The 16819-nt window shown below is 40.3% G+C and overlaps 1 protein-coding gene across 10 annotated transcripts in view; it reads right to left on the bottom strand.

Moving 5' to 3' along the window:
• EBF1 (EBF transcription factor 1) overlaps positions 1-16819 on the bottom strand; it is a 391060-nt gene that overhangs the window by 355668 nt on the left and 18573 nt on the right. For all 10 annotated transcript variants that reach the window (XR_004968347.1, XR_004968348.1, XM_036314278.1 and 7 more), the window contains exon 6: positions 7295-7363. Coding sequence is in view for 8 of the 10 variants with exons in the window: in XM_036314278.1 (XP_036170171.1) it covers positions 7295-7363 (69 nt within the window). In the remaining 2 variants the exon portion in view is untranslated. The remainder of the gene's footprint in view (positions 1-7294; positions 7364-16819) is intronic.

Below are 16819 nucleotides of genomic sequence, written 5' to 3'. Positions count from 1 at the left end.
GCGTCTATAAGCTTTTTGTCAGGTAAAAAGACAAGAAAAGGGGAAGGAACAAGAGGAAAAGCAAAGCTAAGAGGCATCTATTAGATGTCACTAGGCTTTTGTATTCATGTCAATGATTCAGGATTAGAGCATTTGAAATAATCTTATTGAGAGGAATCCAAAGGCCCACCGAGTGAGAGGCCGCTCTGTAGCATATGGCAAAGGCACGGACAATATCTTATTAAAGATATGTTGGCCAACACTATTACTTTATATTATATTACCAAACTATTGTGCCTCAAACAGTTAGCGGGATGGTATAGTTACCAAGGGCCATTCTGGAGGGTATTGTGGAGGATCCAGCTTTATAACTTGCTAGCTTGTCTAGTTAAGTCTTTACGAGTAGGGTTTGGAAGACCAAGCACTTCAACTTCAGTAACAAAAATCCCTAAAGCACACTGAAGACCACTCTACCCCTTCTGAAAGTGGAGTTCAGATTACGTGGCTCAAACGCCAATGGCCTTCCCTTCCTCACAATTCATTTCACTAAGTTTGCATCATTTACCATATATGACCCCCACCTCCCACGGACATATGCAGTTTTGTTGTTTAGTGTGAGTGGGGGAGGGTTGGCTTGACTTTCCTCCCCATGAAGAACACAAACCACATGCACTCAGCCTCACACTTCAGCAGGATTAAGGCAATTAAAATTCTATTACAATAAGTACTGTAACGTTAAAACCTTCATTTGCTTCTGGACAAAGGCTTGTAACTGGAGAAAGAGTTTGGGAGGGAGATTTATCTTCATCTACCCACACCTTTAAAGGCAGCGAGCAACCAAAGACAAACCTGCACTGTTCACCATATTTCATTGACTGCAATTGGAGTATTTAGGTCACTTTTATATTGTCCGGGGCTGTATATAGTTACACAGTTTGTATGGAGAGGGATGGGCTGTGGGCAGGGGAGGGGAGGAAGAATTAGTTATCTATTTCAAATACTGCCTCAATTTAAAATGACCAAAATACTATCTCTTTATATGCAGGAACCTCTAACTAGAGTTTTAAAAACTTGGTCAATTTTTGTTAAAGAGTTTGGTCAGGTGCTGGAAGTAGGGAGAAATTAGGGAATTCATCAATGAAGAGTTGAACTTGAGAGGAGTGTGATTTTATTTTCATTCTAAGCAACTTCTATTAGAAAAGTAAAAGCATATTTAATACAGTGATATATTCTCATCACAAACTGATGGTGCAAAGTTGCCAGGTGACACACAGGGGACTTTGTACTGCTTTTCTGTATTTTTCTACAACCGTTATGAAAGCAAAGTTATGATGACATGGGGTAAGAAAAACCCACACCATGAGCTGACGCCCAGGCCAGTTACACATATCCACTGCGGATTCTCTGAATCTCCGTTAAATACATTTCTTGGAAGTTGCTGCCATTATTTCCTTTACAGGAAAACCACTGTTGTTCATTATACAGTGTCTGCAGTAGCATTATACCATGTAAAAGTGCTTTGCATTATGATATATTGTCAGCATATTTGAAATGCATTTTAATGTATCCTGGTTGTGTATTTGGGAATAGCTGATAGCAAATGGGATATAGGCTGCTATTAGCTTATTGTATTCGTTATTTTCTTAACACGGCAGCAAACTGCAGTGAAGTGTACAGGGCTCATCTCATATTCAGAATGGTATTATCTGATATGTGATAAAATTTAGAATGATACTCTCTCACATAAGTCTCATTCCTAATAATCGCACATGAATTCCCACTGAGAAAACAAATGTTTAAATATGCTAGACTTAATAAACATCCGTAAATTCATGCTTGGAGACGCTGGCTTGTCACTTTTAGAAAAATGCAACCTCCCAAATCAGCCAAGAGGACAGCAATTATCCTGCCTGGGGCAACTTTAAAAGGTGAATTCCTCCTCCTTTTACTTGAACCCAGCATTCCAGGTTAGGAAATCGGGTGGTATAAAGGCGTATCAGAACTCCAAGAAATGCAGGCACACCTCTGGTTTTTCACACCCCAAGCAGTTATTTGTGTATCTTACGGAGGGATTATGTTTAGTGATTGGTCCTTCTAAAAACCGAATGAAGACCAAAATATTAAGAGTTGAAAGGTCAATGAAATGAAACCAAGAAATTCTGTCTGAAAGCCTCATTTGCAACTTGAATAAAAGTATATGTTTATATTCATGTCAGTTGAAGACTTTATTTTTACAGAAGATAAAAAAAAATTTAATGGCTTTGAGGTTTACCTCTGTTAATAAAAGACAGAAGGAAGTCATTTATTGTTGAGGGGCCCAGATGCCTTCACAACCTCATGATTGTGAATTTAGAAATTAGGATATACCCCACCCTGCTCCATGGTAAAAAAAAAACACCAAAAAAAAACACACAATTATATGCTAATTCTAAAGTTTTAATATTATTTTCCTGTTATACAAATGAACATACGTGTTATATAAATATATCGGGATCAATTCAATCAAGAAATTAGCTTGGTGATAACACTGCACTTTATGAAATGTACTATCATAGTATTTATATCTCTTAGATGTAGATGGTAAATAAAATCGGTTCTTTGATCAACCCTGGCATGGTTAAGTTTTTCTATTCAGATGATTTACATCCTATAAAATCAACAGGTAAAATAAGCATCCTAATATTTTTATTCCTGAACATTTTTCAACCAATAAACATAAAACAAACCCAATTACTGTTACCTAAATGAAAGTGATCTAGATATGGAAGATCTTAGGCTTTTTTTTTCTTTTTAGGAGACCCTTGGGTAAGTGGAAGAAGAGTAATCCCAAACAGACTAGGTTTCTCACTCTATGAAATCGATATGTATTTTTTATGTTACATGTCAAAGCTTTCATCTCAAACATAGATTCAAGAATTTGTATAAATGGAAAATAAAGACAAATCTGTTAAGGTTACAATGTGCAAACCCAAAATCTTTAGAGGTATCTTAATTGACAAGCTTTAAAAATCCATGCTTTAAATATTGGCTCTGAGGAACTCAAAACTTGCAGGTTGCTTGAGCTACATATCCCAAAAGGGCTACGTCTAAATTCACACGAGACAGAGATAATTTGAGGAAGAATTTCATCTTGTATTATTTCTGTTTTCAAAAAAATCACTATTAACTGCTCAAGATCCATAGTACAAGGAAATAAAGAATTGAGCTCTTATTTTTTTCCTTTTATTTAGTGGCCTAACTAGACTATCAAGCACATTGATAGAATAAAATTGAAAAAAAAACAAACACAAATATTGAGTCATCCCCTAACCTGCTTTACTGACAATAAGTGACACAAATCTGGCGAGAAATTTTAGGGCTCCGTGTGGAAGGAATCCTGCAGTATAATTTGGAGAAAGAAAAGTTTTTGTAAGACCACCTGTATTCAACCATGTCATTGCTTAAAGATAGTTTAGTGAGTCAAGGGTAGAAAAATAAAGAGTTTTGTGAAGCAAACTAAGAATGGATGGTAATCCTAACAACTAGATACGGAATGACATCCTGCACATTTAATATATTCAGTTCAAGCGTTTATAAAGAACTTTGCAACTAGAAAGTGGAAGCTTTTTTTACAGATTCAGAAAAACTGGGTTCCCAATTCAGACTACCCTATGTGACTTTTGTCATTACATCTTTTCTGATTCTTACAAAGCAAACCTAATTAAGAACCTCCCTCATTAGTCTTCCAGAAAAATTAGCACAGCTTATGCTAATTACTCCTGCAAAATTTAATAAACTCGTTGAAATGGGAATAGTCTAATGAGGTTTTATTTATTGAACTTAGATAACTCCAAGGAAAAAGGTTAGGACACAAGGATATCCAATGTGGTAATAAAACTACAATTTATTCAATTTCTAAACATGAATTTTATTGCAAACCTTTTAAATTCAAATATGAGTTACTGTGTGAATATGTTAAGTCAATCTCCACTGTAATTCAATAACTGCAAATCATTGTTTTGCTTTTTACTTAACAATAATTACTATACATAGCCCTTTACCTCAACAATAATGAAATTTGCTATTATTAGTTCCTGGTCATCAGCTATTAAACCTAACACATTTGACTTTTCCCATGTCTACACAGCCCAAATATCTGGATCATTGGGCACAGCCTGGGTTTTATCACTTTCATCCAGCCATTTGGTATCAGGCAGAAATATAAAATATAACCTGGCAGTCAACTGCAGATGCACACTTTCTACGTTTGCAGGAATTTTCCAACAAGCTTTTCGAAGTGACTCGACAAATTGTCACAATTGTAAAAGGAGTCATTTTCTACATCATAGTGTGCTACTGCTGATTTTGTTAATTCCACTTTTTGGATAGACTGTGCCAAGCTGATGTCCCCAAATCACTGGCAGCAAATAATATAGCCAAAATTCAACACAGAAATAGCTTACCCTGCACCATTGCCGTATGACCGGAGAGCCTCTTCTATCTCCCCTATAAATAGTTTCCCTGCATAACCACTGCTTAAAGTCTTTTTTTTTTTTTTTTCAGCAGTGTTCTTCCAAAATCCGAAGGACAAGCAAAGGGAGCTAAAAAGTATTGGTGCCCAAAAGGTAACTGTGGGTTAAAACTATGCTAAATCCTAACACAACGATTGCCTATACCCTCAGCTCTATAATTACATACTGTGTGCATCTTGTAAAAACAGTTACTACTGCTACTGAATACAGGCCTCATAACCTACTTTTCCTAAATATGCAGGGATTCACATCCATAAATCTGAAAACAAATCAAACCCTAAGCGTGTAACACAGATATTATGCAATCAGTAATATAGAATCAAATTGGAAACTATGAAGTTCGAACACAGTTGTCTTCATTTTTTTTTCTTTGCAATTGTATGGAATTGAAAAATCTTTTCTATTTTGCCCTTCCTTGTGTGAGCTCTTATTGTTATTCTCTTCTCTCATCGTTAAAAATGGAAGTTTCACATGTCAGCATAGACAAGACTGGAGCTTTAAAAGCCTTTGGCCAACTGAAGAGCAAATTCTGAAAACTCAGATGTAAATAAAGAATAGTTAAATGGGTTTTTGCATATCAGCTGGCATCACTGCTTAAAAAGAGTTCACAGGAGACAGTGGCAACAGCCAGCAAATAAACATATGCTGGACGTGTGCAGACGCACTGGGTTTCAGCTGTTTGTAAAATTCTCCTCTCTTAAGAGACCAACACTGGCTACACGTAGTTTTCTACTTTGTCAGACCAAAAAGGAAAAAAAAGGAAAAGGATAAATGTCATGAGTAATAGCTCGAAAGCCACCAACAGTATAAAGTGCATACTTATTTTGCCTAAATTGTTTGAACTACCCCAGCCAAGAAAAGGTTTTAAGTACCCTACTGGGACAGATGCAAAGCGGCAACAATAGAAGCCACACTAATGCAATCCAGGTAACACAATCCTGTTTCAAAAACACGGGCCGGGCTAATTACAGCGCTGCTGAGTCAAGTTTCTTATGCCATCGCAACCCACAGGAACAGGTCAAAATCAAATGTTATTCAAACCACAGTCCTATCAACCTTCTATATCAGAGTCACGGCTTAAAACCAAACGAAGAACTTAAAAGCTTAACCCATTCACAAGCAAAAAAAGTGTTTTCATTGAGTGTGGCAAGGTAAGTTCTTGTCATCATCTAAAGCAAAAGGAACTGGGTAGCAGAACAAAATGTGTAGAGTTTCAAATTTGGGGGGACGATCTGGGCTGGTCCTTTGACCAGAACACTTTCTTTTTAATGGATGAGTAAGAAAAACTTACTTAAAATAAGAAGTGGTATTTTGAAGAGGTGTATTTAAATGAAACAAACAGCACAAAGGTCATACTCATTGTTGTATATTATTTGAAGATTTATCTTCTATTGCAGAAAAAAATATTATATCAATTGCAGGCCTGCAGTCTCAGATGAATATGCCATTCTAATTCTATAGACAGCACACTACCTCACTACACTGCAAACATTACCTGTGTTGCCTTTGAATCAAGTATATTCATACTTATTTATCGGGCAAAAGTGTATGTTGTTAGTGAACATTAGTGAGAAATAGTTAAGTAAAATATCCGATTGAAATGTGAGCTTTAGGAAGCTACTGGGCAATCAAAATTGGGCTTAAAATATAAAATAAAATAAACAACATTGGGCTTAAGCCTGAAGAACCACATACGTCAAAATCAACAACCAATTTTGTGTCATAAATTATGATGAAGCAAACACTTTCCAGTTCACTAAAAAATGATAAAGCAAGTCCCTAAACGGTAAAGAGAATTGTGAAGACAGATAAGTGTGTGTGTGTGGGGGGGGGGGGGGTTGCGGGGGAGCACTGTCAAAAAACAATATTATCAAACTCCAAAAGAGACTTTTGCTCAGCTGTAGGTTCCTTCAATGAGGAATCAGTCTTGCTTACAAAACTCTCTTCCTGCTAGTGGAGGGTGCTAGCTCTTTTCCTAGCTGACAACCGACAGCATCTATAAACCTTCCAGGCCATTTAACTCTCAATGAGTAGTGCTATGTAACAAATGGTTTATCATACATGTTTCCATACAATGAATTTCAATAATTAAAATGTAAAATGAATATTTGGAATGCAGCTTTGCATAATATGTGCACATACTGGCTTCAAATTGCACCGAACAACTAAAACAGATTTATCGTTCCACAGTGATTTACTCGGTCATGTCAGATTAGTAATATGGATCTGTTTAAAAACACGATAATTAAGACAAGCAGGATAAATTAATCAACTTACGATACAGTATGAGCTACAATCAAACCCAGGAAATAACAGTAGGAAAATCTTGGTTCGCAGATCTCTTTAAAACTGCTTTTATGCATAAATAAAACCTTAAAATGTAGATGGATTACATCCAACAGAACTACTGTAGCTAAAAGTGATAATGATTCAAACATTTTTCAAATAAAAGTTAAATATTTATAAGCACCCAACCACATTTCATAAATCACAAACTATTATTATTTTATTTCTGAAGCTTCCTGGCACAGCGTGAGGACTGAGCCACTGAAAGTCAGGGGGAAAAAAATATTCCTTTAGGAGCATGAATCAGACACAAAACCGGAGCAATCCAAGAGAACAGGCCTCCAAAGAACATTCCATATGGCTTTCCCAGGAATCGCAATAGCTCGGCGCGGATTAAGTCATGACCAACAGGCAAATTTCGGCCACATGCATTCCTAACCCTCACCCATGAGCGACACAAGGCAGGTGTTTCATGATAATGAGGAATAAGAATCCAGTGAAAGTAGAGTGGTCCCTACCTGTCAATTATCACTGGATCTGAGGGAGTCTCATTTCGGTTGCCACAGCTTTTCTTGTCACAACAGCGGCTATGGAGCAAAAGCGAAAGGATTTAGTACAACCATTACAACGTAAAATCATCATTTAGACAGACAGAAGGTTCAAATTGCTGGGTTGCAAATGCTAGAATTACCACAAAGCCATACCTGGCAATCAATGGATCCCTGGGACAGAAAATTCTATTTGGGTCACCTATGGGTTAATGGCCAGGCTTAACCTCTCCCTGCACAAAGGAGGAGAGAAAGGGACTGACTCTCTGGGAGCCAGGACCAACAGCCCTAAGATGGGGTCTCCCCATCACTGCCCGCAGTATTGGGAGGGCTCACTGTGAAATGCATTATTATTACATCTACCCAATGAGAATATTCAGGGTTGTGGGTGGCTCAAACGTTCTTCCCTCAAGATCACACTAATTGTGTGGAACGCGTCAATAATGAGGTATGAGTGATTTCTCCCCCTCCAGTCATTTTGTATTAAATGGATCCCTTTCCTCCTCCTCTCTCTTTTATGGGAGACATTTTCTTCAACCACATGCTTTCTAAAATCCTAAAGCTGCCAGTGCTTGCTTTTGAACCATCTTCATGAGAATAAAAGTATGACACAATAATTAAGACAAACCAAGAAACGGGATAAAAGAAAGTGGAGACCAGCATGCCCTCTTGTGCTTTTGTGTCCTGCACTGGTCACCACTTAAGTTTTCTGGAAGCACTAGGGACAGTTGATCGAAAGGCTAGCACAGCCCAGAGAGTGGGCGCTCTTTATTAGATCAGAAAAAGCAGCCATGGGCAAAAAACGCACCCATACCCAAGTCCCACCCCAGCTGTGACCTTAAGATGCTTCTAAAGGGTAAAAAATTATTGTTTTTGAAAGTTACCCATGATCAATGGAAACCTATGCACCTGAGACTTGTTTGCAAATACAACATTGTCTGTCCACAGGGGCACACTATAAAAGCAAATATTTGATCAGTCAAGGCGGTGAGGAAGTTAACCAAGGGTTATACATTACCGTGCACAAATAATATGCACTTTGCTCCCACTTTCTTACACAGGCACACATGCATGATCTCTCTCTCTCTCTCTCTCTCTCTCTCTCTCTCTCTCTCTCTCTCTCTCACACACACACACACACACACACACACACACACTCGACTTAGTGAATCACAGAGCCTAAATTTAGAGCTGCCAGAGAGAATCAAACATTGAACTTCACTTTCAGGACCAAGAGATATACTTCTGCATAGGGAGTCTTTCACCAAAGTTGGGACGTCTCTTTCCTTGCTGTAACTATATCCCTGAGAAGAGAGTCAGCTTCCAAATTTGGTGCTAATTCTGTGTCTCCCATATGTTCGGAAAGCAATACTAAGAATTGTATTTCCTTTGTCAAAACCCCAGCTGAAAACCACTCCACCCCCTACAGTTTTTGCCTGTCTGATTCGGAGGGAACTGTTCCCTCCAGGCCATGAGCTCTGCAGTACTAGTGCTCCGGGGATAGAAGGCCCAACGTGTCCCAATGTATAAGACACGTGAGGAACAGGAATGAGAAGTACAGTCGTTGGGATGAATGCAAAAAAAAATAAGTTAAAACCTCAACTCCAACCTCCCTAAACTCTGAGCCTCTATGTCAGCGGTTCTCAACCTGTGGGTCGCGACCCAAACTTTGGGGGTCGAACAACCCTTTCACGGAGGTCGCCTAAGACCATCCTGCATATCAGATATTTACATTATGATTCATAACAGTAGCAACATTACAGTTATGAAGTAGCAATGAAAATAATTTTATGGTTGGGTTCAACATGAGGAACTGTATTTAAAGGGCCAGAAGATTGAGAACCACTGCTCTATGCCTACATTTCAAGGGCAGAAGAGCACAGTGGTTAAAAACACTGGCTCTGGAATCAGACAGAACTACCTGTGTCGCCTTGAGCAAGGTGCTACCCTTCACAGCTCATAGTTCCCTCATTTGTAAAAGGGAACAATGGTTGTACCCACCCCTAAGTGAGGAGGCACAGATTCAATGCAGTGAGGGTGTAAAGCTGGGCTCCCGTGACTGGACATAGTAAGCGCTCAGCACCATTGTCACTCCCAGCTCCTGCATCCTCCTCAGAGGCAGCAACTCTCCAAAAGCAGCCCATTTACAGAGCCCACAGCCCCCTTTATCCATGGAGAAAACCAATGAATGAGATGGTCTATTTCTCCTTTTTTTCCCCTTTCTTTTTCAAAACAGTGAGTGGGCAATGCAAGTCCCCAGTGGCCATACCCTCCCCAAGACTAAATGTCCTCTTCCTCCCCTCCTGCCCCCCAGACTCCTCCAATTTGCATGATGATAATTGTGGAGTAGAATCTACATCTCAAGCTTACCTGATTCTCTCCCTCCCCACTGCCACCGCCCTGGTCCAATCACTTTCATTTGTCCTTGGATTCCTCCAGTGGCCTACTCTTGCTGCCTACTCTTCACTCCCTGCAACAGCCTGAGTGATCTTTTCAAAATGTCAATGGGACTGTGTCACTTCACTGCCCAGGACCTTTTCATGCCTTCCCACAACACTTAGAATAAATCTATGGCATGACAGGATGCCAGACCACCTCCCAATCTCCTGTCACTCTTCTCCAACTTGCCAAGCTGCAGTCTCACTGGCCAATTTCAATCTCTCTGATAGGCACACTCAGTCTGATCCCAGGCCCAGGCTAGGCTTCCCACCTGCTCTGCTCCTCCTTCTACCCCTCCCTAGTCAGGCAGCCCCTCGTCCCCCTTCAGACTTCAGCCTCTAGGCTCTTTCCTCTGAGGGGTTGGCCCTGACATCTGCCCTTAATCAAAGTTAGGTTTGTCCTGTTTTTCCTTTCAGGGCACTTAACACAATGAAAACTTGTATATATATATATATATATATATATATATATATATATATATATATATTTGTGTGTGTGTGTGTGTGTGTTTTGTTGCTATCTTTCTCCTTCCACACTCCTCCCTCATTAACCCATATTCTTCATAAAGGAAAAAACTGTCAATTTTAGTTACCTAAGGAGCAGCATGAAACCTAGAATAGAACAGAGAAGCTCAAATATTGGATTGATTGATTGACTTCATGAATGAATATAATGTATGGTGGTGAGGGAATATAATCCATGAAAGCAGAAAGGTGACAAATAAAGAGAGCCAAGCTGACCCTCTGGGCAGGCACTCCAGATAGAAGGAGGGGTCACTATCACTGCACCCCATACACCAAAACCACCTCCCCCAAGCGAGGGCCACGCTAGGCCAGAGATATGTCCTTTGACTTAATCTGTTCCAAATAAAAATGACTTAGAGAGAAGCCAGAGGAATTGAAGAATAGCATAAAAAAGAACCATCCCCTCTATGCTGTGCCCCAAGGGACCCAGAGTAGCAGGCAGATTCGAAGAACAGGAGTGCAGAAGGAGGGACAGAATAAGGCTAAAATGGGGGAATGAAGGAAGAGAAAACAGAATCAAGGGGCTGCTGGAAGTCACTTATCACTTATAAAAAACTTTAGGCAAAGGATGAAAAATATTCCAACAGGTTCATCTCCCAGGCCATGTCACTGCATCATATAATTTTCCCAAAATGAGACACTTGGGCTCTACTCTGCACCTGGGGTGATGAAAAAATAATGTCTATGGTATGAGCCCCCTTTAAATAAATAAATAAATATATATATATATGGTGCACATATATAGTATATATACATGTACATGTATATATGGAGTTCTGTGCAGCATTAAAAATGAATGAAGGTGGGTTTTATGAATTATCATGAAAAGAAGTCGACATTATATTGTGAACTGAGAAAAACAAGTTTCAAAATAGTATGTATGGTATGGTCTAATTTCTGAGAGAAAAATGTGAGGGGGTGAGGGGGGGGGGAATGTCACAACATGGTCCACACCCTCATGTCACTCAAATCTCTGCACAAAGTCACTGCCTTAGAAAGGCTTCCCTGACCACCCAGAGCTCTCTAGTCCCTTATTCTGCACTTTTCTTCCTCGCACTCCCCACATTATATTTTATATTGATTTGTCTTCTTCGTTATTGTCTGACACTCACACTTGAATATAAACCCCATGAGGACAGGACCTTAGATGTTTTTATTCACCTTTATATCCCAAGCAACCAGAACAGAGCCTAGTACACTCTGGGCCCTCGGAAAATATTTAATAAATGAATAGATACCTCAAAGCTGTAACCTATAACAAGGGAAATAGGAATGGGGAATAATGGAGGGTGTATATTTTATTTAAATACATTTTCAGTCTTCTGCTTTGTATTGCATTATTACTTTCCTACTGAAAAATGAAAAATCAACTGTCAGTGGGAGAAGGAAGGTCTTCCCTTAGACTGAGCTGACATTGACCCCCCCTGTAGCTCCCTAATTCTAACTGGAGCACCAAGCAAAGACCTGTCCTTCTTCCCATGACTGTTCCCTGCCCTCGAGAGTCCTCAGTGCTCTGAGCTGAACCTCCCCTAGTTTCTTCCATGGAACTCAGAAGAACCCAGAAAGGTGGGCACCAGCCTCCACCATACACAAGACAGGCATCAACCAAGGGCGGCTGAAAAGAGCACAGATTCCCTTATGTGTAAGGCAGAAGAGGACTCAGAATGAAACAATATAGTACGTTGGGACAACAAACTCTAAAGCATTTCTAAGGAAAAGTTACCGTGGTAGTGAAAGAACTCACAGTAATAATTATACCCTCATTACTGTGTGATGGATGGGTCTTCATCTAGTCAAAAAGGTGCTTCTCCGGCTCCTACTTGTGTGGCAGGCACTGTGCCAGACTCAGACCTGGTATTGGCTCCCTAACGCAGACATCTATCGTGTGGGAGGGCTTGGAGTTGCCTAATTTGTTTTGTCACAGGGCAGGACTCCCACTATTTCACATCCCTTCTCAACCTGCGACCAACTGGCAGGAGAGCAATGTGGCCTGTCACAGGAGTGGGTACCCGGCACCTGATGCCATAAGTACACTGTGGGCTCAAAACAGCAGCCCTTTCCCCAGCAAGCTCGTGCATCTCCTGGACAATTCTGCACACCCAGGGAAGGCAAACTTATGAGTCTCTTCCATAGCAGCCTGACACAGGTGGTGTATCTCCAGTGAGCTGACACACAGCTCCATAAATCACAGCAAGAAATGGCTAGATGTCTCCTAGTCGTGGGACCTGCAGATCCTCATCTTAGGAACATGCAGTTTTTCCGATAAGTAGAGGCTCTCTCAACTAGAGAAAAACACCATATCAATCTCTAAGCTTTGCAATAAAAAGTAAAATATCTTGCCTATTTAGCCAAAGTGGCTGGAGAAGGAGATATAAGAATTACCCGTAGAGTCTGATTAATGGTTGTAAGGATAAGTTCATTCTTTCCCTCAGTTTACATACATTGTCAAGCTTTCCCATTCTCTTAACAAAAAAAAAAGACTTGCTCCATCTTGTTTCTTGAGTCAGTTTCTTTGCTGCCCAACTCTCTCCTTGCCAGAGTCTCCATAAGTTCTTGCCACCTTAACCCCATAAAAACTGGCTTGGTTCACCAGTGGCCTTTTTGCTGTTTTTCTCCATCTTCATATCCACGTGGAGCCTCCCTAGCACTTACATGGATGGCCCACGTCTTTGAAACACCCTCCTTTTATTTTTAAGCTCTGCACGCTCAAGGTTCTTTTCCCTAATTCTTGAGCACACCCTCCCTCCTGCTAATGTGTGATTATTCCCCAAGAATGTATCCAAGGACCCTTCCCTCTCTTTTCTCCCACCCTTGTCAACCCCTTAGAAGCCCATAGCTTCAACTCTCACCTTTGGGAAGAGACTTCTGAAGTGGGTTGTCTTTCACCCTGACTCTCTTCCCAGCTCCAGGCCACAGGACCACCCACCTTTAGACCTCTCCAAAGAGAAATCCTACCTGGACCCCAACAAATGGGTCCAAACACTTCTTCATGCATCCTCTAACATCCTTGTCCTATCTCACCCTCCTCCCCATTTCTGAGGCTACTATCTGCCTACAAGTATGTCCTGTCTTCTCTGAATAGCCACAATCCTTTGTCTCAGCTCTGAACACAGTCAACTCTTTCTACAGGGCAGTCTGGTTCTCTGCCCACAAGTCTCATCTAATCTGTCAGCTCTCCTACTACAGGACTCAGTCCTTTGGGGCTCAGCATTCCACAGTGCTTTGCAAATAGTAGGGGCTAAAAGAATGAATGAAAACATCCTTAACCACCACACCGAGAATGAACAAAGTACATTATGAAATAAGAGTGGGGAAGAATGGAGGATATATGTGTGTGTGTGTGTGTGTGTGTGTGTGTGTGTGTGTAGGGACCACACACATATATATCCTATATAATAAAAATCTAATATGCTAAGTGTCCAGTCATCCAGCTGTCCGTTCAACCAATCAAAGTATAATATGCTAATGATATGCTAAGACCACTCAACCACTCGTTATGACATGCACTGACCACCAGTGGGCAGACAGTCAACCAGTTGCTATGACATGCACTGACCACCAGGGGGGAAACGCTCCAACCAGTAGGTGAGCTTGCTGCTGGGGTCTGGCCAATCAGGCCTGAGCAAGATGGACCAGGCACGCCCGGGAGCCCTCCCGTGGTCCCTCCACAGCTACCCAACCTCCTGCCTCCCTCCCGGGCCCCAATTGTACACAGGTGGTGTCCATCGGCCTGGCCTGAGCCCTCTCGCAATCCGGGACCCCTCGGGGGATGTCGGAGAGCCGGTTGGGGCCCAATCCGCAGGCCAGGCCGAGGACCCCACTGGTGCCTTTTGTGGACACTTCACTTCCTTTCAAAGTTCTCATCAATCTTTCACTCTGAACAACTATGTGCCAGATACCTAGCTAGACACTGGATATTGTTGCTATGGCTTCGACTACTACTTCTGCTTCTATTAATATTAATACTAAGACTACTGCCACTGCTATAAATACTAGCAATAGACATTCAATACTTTCTATATGGCAGGCACCAGGATAAGCATTTAAAGGTTATAGCATTTAACCTTAACAACTACCTATGAGATAATATTTTTCACCCATTTCACACATGGAACAACTGAGGCACAGAGGAAAACTGAGTAATTTTCCTGCCTTTAAGTCCTTAGTCCAGCAAGGAAGACAGGCCATGGACCCACAGTTGTAATGCTCTGAGTGCTTTGAGGGAAAAGCACAGGAAAGGATAGGAATGCCTACCAAGGGGATACAATTCAGGACAAGGGCTAGGGAGGCTTTCCTGAAGAAGTCATGCTGACGTGGGGATCTGAAGGAAAAATCAGAATAAACCAGCAAAAGAGAAAGGAAGAAGAGGCCTGATCGAGGGAGAAGCTGACCCTGAGAACTGAGCCATGGCCCCGCAAGAAGCCAGGCACTGATCATGGAAAAAGATCACTCGCCTCAAGAGAGCGCCCAGCCTGGGAAACCTGGAAGGAGAGAAAGCCTGCTTCAGCCTTCCTGGGAGGCTGGGAGCTGGTTCGACTACCAAGTATAGTTCCTGTTTTCCATTCACATTTAAATACAGGATGTTGAGATGCACTTAAAATCAAATCTCTTATGGATTCCAACTTCTTCTTTTTTTTTTTTTTAATCCTTCATGGGGCCACATTATTTTAAGGCCTTAACCACCAGGTATTAGCAAAATGTAACGATAGATTCTAATTTACCAAAAATGTAGATACTCTCCCAGAATTCCACAGGAAGAGCTCTATGCCACTACTCTATGCCACCAAGTCAAAAAGGTTTTGTCTCAAAGAGTAGCAATAATTGTAATCCAATGATGGCAAGTCCTTTAGTCAGATCGTGCCACGGAGTTATCCTCACAACAGAACAAAATGGATTTCTTAAATTTGCAGCCACCTGAGACACAACTTCCTTCTTTTCTCTTATCTCATTTCTTTTCTTTTCTTTCATTTTTTTTTTCTTTTCCCCTTTTCCACAACAAAACAGAACCATCCCAAACCCTTTCCTGTCGATGTAAATTCTCTGTCTCCTTTACTATCGCTCCAAGGTACTATAAATATACAGTTTTTGTGACATAAACGCAAAGTTTTATTGTGCTGTTAGCCTTGATAGAAAGCACAGCAGAAAGTTGTTTAGAAATTAAATATCTAAAACATGCTATTTTAGAATCCAGGGCCCTCACTATTTCATGTCTGCAATGGAGAAATTTCATCTTGGGGAGAGCAAGCTGTCTTTCACACCATATGGCTAATGGTGGTGCATAGCAATTAGCCAGGCTGATTAATGGTGAACAGACTCTAATTTTATGCTTATAATTGAGCCTGCATTTGCACCCCTGGTGCAAATTCAGCACATCCCAACTTCCACTTACAACAGGCAAGAAATCAAGAGAAATAGGACGGTGTGGAAAGTGAGATTTTTTTTTCCTAAAGCCCCCTAAAGAGCATCTGATTTGCAATTTAAAAGATGGTTAGCCACACAATAGATGACAGGTTTGTGTAATAGGGTCATGGCGGCCTGGTAAACAAACAGTACCCCTTACACATCTATAGGCGGCCAGAAAAACCGTAATCTGTAACATTAACAGGATGGCATTTTGAATATGGCTTTTCCCTCTCAGCCATGCAGTACAAACATCATCATTTGCCTTCAGTGGCTTGAGAATTTTATTTTTGCTATTTTTATGTTTCTGAAAAATAGGAAGAACACCAGCAGTAAAGCACAGCAACCAGCATAATAAAATACTTTGGACCAATGAATTTTAAGAACAAGAAAAATATAAACTGCATTAATAGAGGGTAGGCTTGTGTGTGAAAGGCATAATATATCTCTAAGTATTTCAAGAACAGAATTATTTCTAGCAGAGTCCAAACATGTGCAGATCTGAGATGCAAATCTATGATATATAGATATTAGGTGGCCTATTGGTTGAGATCCATCTTCCTGTCTGTCTCCTATTTTGCTAGAATCACAGGTAATAGAACATTGAAAATTCATTCTAATAACATGCTAATTGTGGGAAGCTAAAATACAGTCTGAAAAATAGTAATACAAAGGAGGTCATTTTCTAAGGCTTTTCAAAATGATTTTACTCATTTAATTCTGTAAAGTGCAACTCAGCTTTAATCACACAATTATTGTATGCAGTATAATGCTGATTTTTGCCTAATAATATCTACTGAGAAATCTACGACCATATTTTTGGATTTTGCTACTGCTTTAAAGTTAGAGAAAAGCAACCTGTTTTTGGAATAATTAACAAGTTTTACAAATCACTGAAGCAAAAACTTGTGACACTCCTATATATTTTATAATAATATATTAGAAGTATGTTTTTTACAGGAAAAGAAAAAAGGAAATTTTCAGACATATACATAATTCTAGATAAAGAAGTTAATATTTGAGATTTCAGTAAGTAAACATGCTTAAACATTAAGCCCTTTCTAATTTATTTCCAATAGAGCTTTAAGACTGAGTTCACTACAAGTCCATGAGCAGCAAATAAAGCCCACCC

Source organism: Myotis myotis, unplaced genomic scaffold (assembly GCF_014108235.1).
Source record: "Myotis myotis isolate mMyoMyo1 unplaced genomic scaffold, mMyoMyo1.p scaffold_m19_p_6, whole genome shotgun sequence".
NCBI classification, from domain to species: domain Eukaryota; kingdom Metazoa; phylum Chordata; class Mammalia; order Chiroptera; family Vespertilionidae; genus Myotis; species Myotis myotis.
This window is presented reverse-complemented; position numbering and strand designations above follow the sequence as displayed.